This window comes from Propithecus coquereli, unplaced genomic scaffold (assembly GCF_000956105.1).
Source record: "Propithecus coquereli isolate 6110/MARCELLA unplaced genomic scaffold, Pcoq_1.0 Scaffold134, whole genome shotgun sequence".
Lineage (NCBI taxonomy): Eukaryota > Metazoa > Chordata > Mammalia > Primates > Indriidae > Propithecus > Propithecus coquereli.
The window spans coordinates 5,368,634-5,379,546 of record NW_012137636.1 but is presented as its reverse complement, the minus strand read 5'-3'; the positions used below and the strand labels follow the sequence as shown (position 1 = coordinate 5,379,546).

Sequence of the window (10,913 nt, the reverse complement as noted above, 5' to 3'; positions counted from 1 at the left end):
TGGCACATACCTGTAGTCCCAGCTACTCGGGAGGCTGAGGCAAGAGAATTGCTTGGAGCCTGGGTGGATGGGGCTCAGTCTTGCCTCCTATCTGCCTCTATTCTTATGTATTTTACATTCTGGGGATCTCCAGACAGTTTCTTAAAAAGGAGGGAGGGAGGGTGGAATTCCCTACTAAAAGAAAAATAAACTACTTTTGTAAACATATCTTAATATATCTTAATTGTCCCCACCCTGAGATATAAGTTATTATTTTTATTGATGTTCAAATTTTCTCATCCTTGGCAACAGGACGTTCATTCATCTTGGCTCCCAGAGCCTTTTGGCATCATCCATGCAACAAAACTATAATAGATGCAAGCCTAATATGAGGAATATTATTTATTTATCTTAACTAAATAATGGTATATTTAAGGTAGTTATTTTTTAATGCTTGAATACTGTGCTCAACTACCAAGTATAACTTTAAATGGGTGAATTGTATGGTATGTGAATTATATCTCAGTAAAATTGCTCTAGAAAATACTCAGTACATGATACTGCTAGAAAAATTTCAACTCTGGGGTTACTTTCAAGGCTCTCTTTTTTCTCTTAAATTAAAAGATACAGAAAAGTACAAAAGATTAATATTCTATCTCACACATGCTTCAGAGATTGACCACACCTTGCATTCCAGAGGCTGACTCAGCAGCCTGCTTTCGGCAGGTTTCATCATTTCTCTGACAGGGAGACCCGAGAGGTCTGCCAAGGGGCCGTTTGAAGGATCTCAGGCTGAGCCTGTTATCCGCTCCCTCACCCAGGCCTACTCCTTGTATGGCATAGCAAATGGCAAGCAAGAGCATTGAGGTAGTTGGTTTGAGCATTAACTTTCTTTTATCCCAAATTACTGGATTTAAGAGTTATTTATTGGTTGATGTTGATCTTTATAGGAAGAACTAGTGCCCTGTTATCTCTTCATGTCGATTTCATTTTGCAGATGTTTTAATACGTCCTCACTGTCAGGAACATCCAAGAGAAGCAGTACCATTAAGTGAGATAGAAATGATTTGAGGACCATTTATATTTTGGATTGTGTGTGCCATTTTCTTCTCTGTTATCTTAGCTAACTTTCATTTATTTATGTCTTGTTTTGGATACACTTAGAGGATTGAATTTTGCATTCGGCCTCTTAAAAATATTGACTGTTGGTTCCAAAGAACAAGTCTGTGTACAGTTCTCCAGAACCAGACCAGAGCTTTGGAATTTGTGCCTTTAAATGTCTGTGATTTGCATTTGTACACAAACAGAAACCCACAGAGGTATGCATTTGGGCTTGCATGTGGGTGCATGGCCACCCACATAGAGCTTTGATTTTCCAGCATGAGCACAGAAAATATGGTCATGGTAGTCTCTTATGTCATTAATACCAGTTTGCTCCTTCTCCTGAGTAAGTCAGGCTTTAGAGTATATCCACTGGCCCATGGTTGGACACCATGGGGGACTACACCATACCTGGGAAACATTTGTTTCCTTTGCTTAAAAACTTCAAGGAATGAGTAACACAAACCCAGAGGGTATAGAGTTGTAAAGTACTCCCTCAATCTTGTGTCCTAATTTAATCATCATGTTCCATTCCCTTCTAGGGAAAGACATTCCTGGACAGGCATCTCTGGTGTTTGATGTTGCGTTATTGGACCTCCACAACCCCAAGGACAGCATTTCCATTGAGAACAAGGTAGTACCTGAAAACTGTGAGCGGATAAGTCAAAGCGGGGACTTTCTCAGATATCATTACAATGCTACCCTTCTGGATGGCACCCTTTTTGATTCCAGGTAAGGAAACAACTGGAGCCTTCAGTCACCCCAGTGTCTTACTAAATGCAGTCTATCACTAGCTGGACCATGGTCTAACTACTCTGTCAGTGCTGCATGATAGTTAGTGTTTTCATCTCTAATATAGGTTTTTGTTTTCTGATACTGGGTTTCTTCCTAGACTGTTATAACACTCTCTTTCTTGGGGTCTGTTTTAGGTGGGTCTGCAGGAAAACAGGAGAGGCTGACTCTAGACTCCCACCACCCCGCTATACTATGCTTAGCTGTCCATATCTAAACCAAAGGTTGGGGTCCAAGATGGGGAGTGGCCAGAAGTGAGGTCAGAGAGGTACGTTGGGCAAAGGATGGGCTTGGTGTCAGAGACCTGGGTTCCAGTTCCTGTCTGTGGTGCAGTAGCTGTGTGACTTTGGACAGCGTTTGACTTCCTTGGACTTCAGTTTTTTCCCTGTCCTAGCACCTTTCTCAAAGAGATGGTTAGATTAAAGAGGTAAGATGTATGAAGGTGCTTTGCCAGCTCCAAAGGCTGATCAGCTGGAGGGTACTGGTTGGATGCATTCAGATTCCTTCTGGATGCTGGGTGCCGTAGAGACTAATTACCGTGCCTGTTTTGTTATTTGGAGTTTTGTTTTGTTTATCAGACAAGGCCTGCAGTTGTACAGATGGCTGGAGTTTGGTATGTCTTGCTCATTCAAGTGGCATGTGTTGTTTGGAAACTATTCCTTTAGCTTCCTGTAGAGCCAACAAGTAGCGACAGCAACCTCCCTGCCTCTCGGAGGTGATAGACTTCTAGTGTATTTAGTCATCCAAAAACATTACAGAAGAATTTGTTTGTGGTATTCTTCAATTTGAATAATTCATTCTTCTTGTTCCTCGTATCTGTATTTTCTTTTACATTTTTTATTTAAATTTTTTGGAAAAAGGTAAATCATATGGCTCAAAATCAAAACATAGCATGTATTCAGATGTGTTGTACACCTGTCCCTGTCTACCTTACACCCCCTTAGAATTAACCATTTTTGATAGTTTCTTTTTTATTTTTCCAATGTGTGGATTTTTAAAAAATGCAGATGTAAGCAAATACAAATATTATCTTATTTTCTCCTCTTTATAGTATATGGCATACTATATGTACTTTTCTGTTCTTTGCTTTTTGTTACGATGGAATTTTTCATGTTAATGCATAAAGAGAAATCATTTATTTTTTACATCTACATAGTGTCCCACTGGTTGAATATATTTATATAATCATTTGCCTCTTAATGAACATTTTTTATCTTTTTCTGTTGCAAAAAAGAAGTCTTTCAGTGCCTGTGTACATTATTACTTGTTACATTCCAGCTTGGTTCTGTTCTTTTTCCTTGGAATTATATTTCCAATTAAAGGATCATTTTACAGTGTACACCAGATTTCTATTTACCTAATGGAACCACAGTTTTCTTAGGTTTCAAACAGCTTTCACTTTTAGTACAGTGGGATCTAGCCTGTCCTAACAGCTGCATGTATCCTCTTGTATGGATTTGACTTAAATCTAGGTAATCAGTCCCTGTTGTTTGTCGTTTATGTTGTGTCCTATCTTTTGACATTTAGTTAGGGCTGCAGTAATCATTTTTGTAGTGAAATCTTACCATATATGATTGTCTCCTAGGGGTAAATTTCTAGAAGAATCTCTGGGTCAAAGATTATGTGTATTTTTATAGCTTTTGATATATTATCAAATTGCTCCCAAGGAAGGTTTTACTGCCCATCCTAGTTTAAGAGTGTCCATTCTCTACAAACTCGGTAACATTGGGTGTCATTTAAAAATAATCTTTGCTAATTTATAGGAGAAAAATTGCACCTGTGGTTTTAATTGAATTTCTTTGACTGCTGTGGAGGTTGAAATCCCTTCAAATGTTTATTTGGGTATCTTCTTTTGTGATTACCTGTTCAGGTCCTTTGCCTATTTTTCTATTGAGAGTATTGGCATTTGTCCGTTTCTTATTGATTCAAAGAGCTCTATATGTTAAAGATATTAATTTTTTTACGGTTGTACATTGTTGAAAACATTTCCTTTTGTTTACTTGCATTTTAATTTTGGTTAGTTTGATTTTTGACCCTTTAAATGTAAACTTTTTATGTTGTTAAATACATTGGACTTGCCCTTTATGCTTCCTGTCTTTGGTGACTGGCTACAAAGCTTGTCCCCTTCCTAGAATATGTAAATATTTGCTTTTTTCTTCAAGCCCTCTAATGGTTTTATTTTTTTATCCTTTAAAAATTTTCTTTATTAGAATTTTCAAAGGTTATATATTTTAATTGTGTAATTGAAATAATGAAAAGATATGTAATGAAAAAATGCAATAATTTCTCCTCAGCCCCTTCATTCACACCACCCTGAGGTAACCAGTATTAATAACCTTCCACAGACTCTCTCCATGCTCATAAATGCTTTCGTATTTAAACCTGTAATCCATCTGGAATTTACTGTGGTATCAATGTAACAGGAAGGATCTAACTTTATTTTTTTCCAAGTGGTTAGCTAGTTTTTCCAACATCCTTCATTGAATGACCATCTTTTCCCCACTGATCTAAAATGTGACATTTGTTATGAACTAAATTCTTATACATGCGTTTGGGTCTTTGTCTAGAATTTTTATCTTTTTCTATTGATTTATCCATTCCTGGGCTAGCATCATGCCTTTAACTATTATTAACTATTATTAGCTTTTTAGTTTGTATGGTAGAGAGTATTCTTTTTATTTTTTAAATATAATTTTTCTCTACTAAGTGATGCACTGACATGATTCAAAATGACAAATTTCCCTCCTGTCCTTGTCCCTGTTCCCCTCTCCATAGGAAACCGGTGTTATTAACTTAATAAGTTTTCCATACATGTACAATAAAATTCTGCTGCCCAGGCCGGAATGCAGTAGCATGATCATAGCTCATTGCAACCTCAAACTCCTGGGCTCAAGCAATCTTCCCACTTCAGCCTCCCCAGTAGTTGGAACTACAGGTGTGTGTCACCACGCCAGCTAATTTTTCTTATTTTTTGTAGAGTTAGGGTCTGGCTATATTATCCAGGCTGGTCTTGAACTTCTGGGCTCAAGCAATTCTCCCACCTTGGCCTCCCAAAGTGCTGGGATTATAGACGTGAGCCACCTTGCCTGGCCCATTTTAATTTTTTACAATAATAATAGCTTGCTATATACTGCACCTTTAAAACAGTATCCTTAATTATATTTTTTTCCAAATGAATTTTAGAATGTCTTTATTGACACCCTTGCTCCACAGATACACCACTGGGATTTTGACTGGAGTTATTTTAAGGTTCCGTAGATTAGTTTAGGGGAGCATTGACTGCTTTTCCATTGGGGAACAGGATGGTTTTCCATTTACTTGTCTTGAACATTTAAAGTTATTCAGGCCCACGCTGCTTGTCTAGTCTCTTCTGAGGCTGTTTCCTGCCTCTCCACCTGGCCCTTGCTGCTGGCCCAGTGCTTCTCCCGTACGCAGCTCCCTGGGCCTTCAGTGTCCACGTCCCCCTGACCCTGTGGAATCTTTGCCGTCTGTCCAACTGGCAGCTCCTCCCCTGTAAGGCACTTGCCCTCTCTCCCACCAGCTGGTGTCCCGTCATCAGGACCCCACCTCGTGGGTTTCCTCCTCTTCCCTGCATGCCTAGCAGTGGGCTGTACCTGCTAGAGAGGTAGGAACCGGGGGAAGGTGAGAGCCCTGGCCTGGCTGGAGGATGCACAGAGCTGGGCACAGTCCTCCTCTTCCCTGCTGTGCTCCCTTCCCGGCCTTCCTGCCAGTGTGCGGGGAGGAGGTTTGGGGCTGCTCTCCTTGGTAGGGGGGAAGGGGTGCTTCTCCACAGCCCCCTGTGGGGGTTTTTGTAGATGATCTCTTGCTTCCTGGGTGAGGAAAATCATCTGTTATTATCATTTCTTCATGCCCCTTGGCTGTGTGGACTCCGAGGGGTATTGAGAAGGGAGCGCCCCCACAGCTCTGCCTTTTCATCTCCCTGGCCCCGCTTGGCGGGACCGTCCTCTCCGAGCAGTCATGCCCCGACCATGCCTGAGGAGGTGATGGCAGAGCTGACAGCTGTGTCAGGACAAGCTTCTGCCCCATCTGCACCGGGTGGTGTGGACAATGGAGGCAGGCCAGTGTGGCCCGATAGCAGACTTGGCCTATGATGTTTTATTATTTTATTCTGGAATCATCAGGTTTTGGGGAATCGATTCCTCTTTTCAACGAACTCATAGTAATCAGACTCCACTGGCAATTTACACAGAGGCTGGGTCTCTCCTCTGAGCGGAAGACTTGGGCCTCCTGCCAGGGACACTGGGAAACCCAGGTTTTCGCAGGGGTAGCTTGGCGAGCAGGGGCTACAGGAGGGGTATTTCGTCCAGGCTGTGGGAGAGACTGCAGAATTAAATTGCCCTTGGGATACATGCTACTTTTCTGGCAGTCAGAATATTCATGTCCCACATATACAGATACCTTCGTTTTACATACCTGAGACATTGTCCTTGTGACACATTCTTAATTTCTGATAAGACTGTGTTTTTTGCTTTTCTCATTAACTCAACATGGTTACCAATGGTGCAGTCTGGTTTACATTAGCTCCATTTCTGTGTGGTGCTTCTCATAACCCACGCTGCATTCATAACCTGACCAAACCAGAGGGTCGGATGGCTTGTTTCTGGGACTGTTTGTGCCGATGGCTGTGTGGGGACCTTATTCTCCATTCCAGGGGAGCGTGTTTCCTGGCTATGGTTTATCCCGTTTCGGGTCTGGAGGCCTCTATGCTCCTTTACATCATCGTGGTCCTGACTAATTTATACAGCTGCTGTGTTTTTCACGAATGACCTTCCTTCTTTTCTAGCTACTCTCGGAACCGCACCTTTGACACCTACATTGGGCAGGGCTACGTGATTCCTGGGATGGATGAAGGTTTACTTGGTGTTTGCATTGGAGAGAAGCGAAGGATTGTGGTCCCCCCTCACCTGGGGTATGGAGAGGAAGGAAGAGGTGAGCATCATCCACCTGCCTCGCTGGCTGTGGCCTCTTCCACGTGGCTCGGAACAGGGCTGCTTCTCTCTCTTTTTTTTTCTTTTATTTAGTGGCAGGGTCTCACTGTGTCACCCAGGCTGGAGTGCAGAGGCTATTCACAGGCGCTGTCATAGTGCATACAGCCTCGAACTCCTGGCCTTGTGATCTTCCCGTCTCAGCCTCCCGAGTAGCTGGGACCACAGGCATGGGACATGCGGTCTGAATGGGGAGGGCTTCTTGAGACCAAAAACGTTGAAGCTAAAGTCCAGTTTAAGACTAGAATGCCCAAATAGACTGAAGTTTCTGGAGTTATTCTGTTATTTCTCCTTATTCCTTCTGCCCATTTTCTTTTTCCTTTTGAAAATTTTTGAACCTACAACGAAGTTGAAAGAGCTGGACAGTAAATTCCACTTTGTTTCCTCAGTTGTTAACATCTTGGTATATTTGATCTCCTTTTACATTTATTTATTTTATTTTTGGCAGAACCATTTGAAAGTAAGCGCAGAAGTTCCTTTTTGGTTTTTGTTTTACATACCCTAAAATTCACCCATTTAAATATACAATTCAATGATTTTTAGTAAATTTAGTGAGTTGTGCAACCATCACCAAATCAAGTTTTAGGACAGTTTTGTCACCCTAATAGTAAACTTCCTTTTAAAAGTTACACAGATAATACGTGTTGAGTTTAGAAAAAGAAAATATAGATAAACGAAACAAAAATCTCCCATAACCCCACCACCCAGAAATAAACATTGTAAATGTTAATGTGGTAGACAGAATATTGGCACCAGAAGATGTCCACGTCCTAATCCCCAGAACCTGTGAGTATGTTACCTTGTTAAAAGGGGCTTTACAGATGCGATTAAGTTCAAGATGTTGATACAGGGGTAGTATCCTGGATTATCCAGGTGGCCTTGAAATACTTACAAGGGTCCCTGTAAGAGGAACGCAGGAGGTCAGAAGGAAGAAAGTGCCAAGCTGCTGACTTAGACGTTGGAGGAAGGGCCACCACCATTGGAGAGTGAGGGTGGCCTCTAGAAGTTGGAAAAGGTGAGGAAACATATTCTTTCCTGAAGCCTCCAAAAGGAGCACATCCCTAAAAACACCTCGAATTTACACTTCTGACCTCCAGAATTAGAATCGGTTTGCATTGTTTTAAACTTACAAGTTTGTGGTAATTTGTTATAGCAGCATTAGGAACCTAATATAACCATGAAGCAAACATCCTTCTGTACTTTTGCGTACCTGGGGGCTATCTGGAAAGTATCCAGCCACGTACCCATTCTCATTATATTAACAGTGGCTGGATACTTTCCAGACAGCCCTTGTATGTATAGGTTAAAAAAAAATACATCTACCTATACCAATAAATAATGACAAAAATGGGATCATCTGTACATTGTCATTTCTCTCTTCATCCAATTTGTTGTCAGCAACTTTCTATGTCAATGGATATCTTTTTTTCTTTTTTCTTAGTGGGGACCACTGCAACAGGATCTTGCCATAGGGGGGAGAGAGTGGAGTAACTCTGACCTGCAGATATTTTTAATGGCTGCATAGTATTCCAAACCACGTTTTCTTTCTCAATTATGGATGTTTTTTCTCATATACTATTTTTTTGCTAACTTGCTTAGGAAGAGTTGGTGCAGTATTTATTTTGCTTCTGGGTTCTTTTGCCGATGGAATTCTGGCTGGCCTTGCTGGCTCTACACATTCATTTTGTTAACCCTGTTCTGATTTCTACCGATATATAGATCTTGAGATTTTTCCCAGTAGAGTTGGTTAGAAACTGGGGTGTACCATGGAGAAAGATTTTTTTTCTCCCTGACTTAAATTTCTGGTTTATTAAGCCCCAGGAGATCGTGGCTTGAGATACATTCGTTAGGCCTTGCTTCATGTGCTGCTCGTTCAGTGTCTTGATGCACTATTGTTTTGATCATGTAAATTTCTACTTTCAGGCAAATACACACAGAAACAGGTAAATACCTTCTGAGTATTCTTGTTTCATTCTGACCTGAGGGACTAATCCTTTCTTTCTCTAAAAAGAATGTATTGATGGAAAACAAATTTGCTTAAATTATTTTTTTCCTTTTGGTTTTCCATCAAGTATGAAATAGAGCTCTGCAAAGAACTATATACGGCTCTGGGAAGCTCATAAATCTTCTGGGCATGAGACTGCTTCATCCTGAGTCATATGTTGCTGGCGGGGAGGGTACCCTGAGGAGTCAAACCCAAGTGCTCTCGTGCATGTGGGGTCTGCATCTGTCTTCTCCTGAGCTGCGACCACCAAGGCCTCTTTGTGGGAGTTGCATAGGGTCTAATGCTGGGCCCTGAGGGATTGTACCAGAGGGTGTCAGGATGCAGAATCCATCTAGTTTGTGGCTTCCTTGCCACATTCCCCAAGGCCCGGCACATAGTGAGCGTTCAGCAAATATTTGTGGAAGGAATGAATTGCCAGGCTCTCCGTGGGGCTCTCAGCCTCTGTCGGCATTTCCTTTTGTTGTAGCTGCTTTCCTTTGCAGGCTTGGTGGAGAGGAAGGGGTAGGCCTTCTGAGAAAGGTTCTGGACCTTTCTGCTGTTTGCTTTGTTCCATGGGGTCAGCCCTGAAACTAGGATACTTAGATGTGTTTGCAGCGCTGCAGTGGGGAATGGATTTTGTCTGCAAGTTTGTGTAATCATTGCTTCCTCGGTGGTTTGTCATTACCCAACTTCCAAATGACCTTTCTAGCACTCTTTTAGGAAAGAGAGGAAAGTGAAGAAAATAACTTGTTTTACCTACTTTGTGTCTGGGACTTGTTGCACCTGAACTCATTCAAACCTGGAAACAATCCTCTGAGCTATTATTATCCTCGTGCTTTAGATAAGATAATGAGCCCCAGAGAGTTTGAGTCATTTGTCCAAGGCCACAGAAGCTAATCAGTGATGAAGCCGGAATTGGACCCAGGGCTTTCATTCATTCACTTATTTATTTTTCAGTTCATAGCTATGTCCTAGTTTTTTATTTTTCATTTTTTTTTCCAGTTCATAGCAGTGTCCTAATGACCTGGGGCTTTCTGACCTGCGTGTGTCCTCGGCAGACAGAAAGAATTGAGTTTCCATCTACAGTGACTTGTTGATACTCACATATGGAGAGCGCTGAGAACTCAAACCAGAGTCCCAGAGCTCTCAGAGGACATTCAGGACATTCTGATACCCACCAGGAGCGACAGTTTCCTAGCCGGCTGCCTTTATATTTTTGTCCTCTGTGTCTCTTCTTGAGGAGGCAGACTGGTGAAAACTGAATATCTACTTCTGCATTGGCTAAGGGTTTATTCAGAGAGGAGGCTGATGTTGGGGCCACAGTGAAATGTTGGATTGTTTTCACCTGTTTGTTGGTCAGCACCCGTTTCTACGCTTAACCTATAGATGGCTTTGTGGAAGTCAGAGAAGGATAGACGAGTGGAGCTCGAGGCCCCAAGGCAGGAGGGGTCTCTGTTTTTATAGGCCCAGAAAACAGAGACCCCATCTCCATTTGCCCATCCAGGAAAGATTCATTGAGTGTCTTCATGACCAGACCCTGCTCTAAGTGCTGAGGATTCCGCAGAGAAAAAGACAGACAAAACTTCTTCCCACACAGAGCTTATGTCTTCCTGAAGCCCTCAATAGACATGTGTTTGTGCCTCAGAGGAAATCAGGCACCTGGTAGACTGACTCACGTTAACTTCCTAGGAGCTGACTTACAGACCTGATGCTGAATAGACTGGGTGTGACTCGACCTCTCCACTGCTTGGAATGCTCATGCCTGGAATCCCTGGGCTGAGAAGCTGGGTTCCTTGTCAGGAGACTGCCTGACAAGCTGACGTCAGATCCCAGGATGTAGGTGGTCCCAGGTGTAATCCTTTTCGCCCTGGAGAAGGCCCTGTACCCAATGCACCTCGGAGGGGAGATTATATTTGCATTGACCAAATTTGGTGTCTGCCTAGCTAGGTAGGAAAAAGGTCACCTGCTCACTTAGAGACCATTTAACATAGTGTTCCTTAAACTTAGTTGCCTGTGAAAAATCCCTGGAAAACTTTTTTTTTTTTTTTTTT

The 10,913-nt window shown here is 42.1% G+C and overlaps 1 protein-coding gene across 1 annotated transcript in view; it reads left to right on the top strand.

The window, feature by feature from the left end:
- FKBP9 (FK506 binding protein 9, 63 kDa) overlaps positions 1-10,913 on the top strand; it is a 43,110-nt gene that overhangs the window by 19,569 nt on the left and 12,628 nt on the right. Inside the window, exons 5-6 of the mRNA XM_012638777.1 lie at positions 1,623-1,812; positions 6,677-6,822. Coding sequence (XP_012494231.1) covers positions 1,623-1,812; positions 6,677-6,822 — 336 coding nt within the window. The remainder of the gene's footprint in view (positions 1-1,622; positions 1,813-6,676; positions 6,823-10,913) is intronic.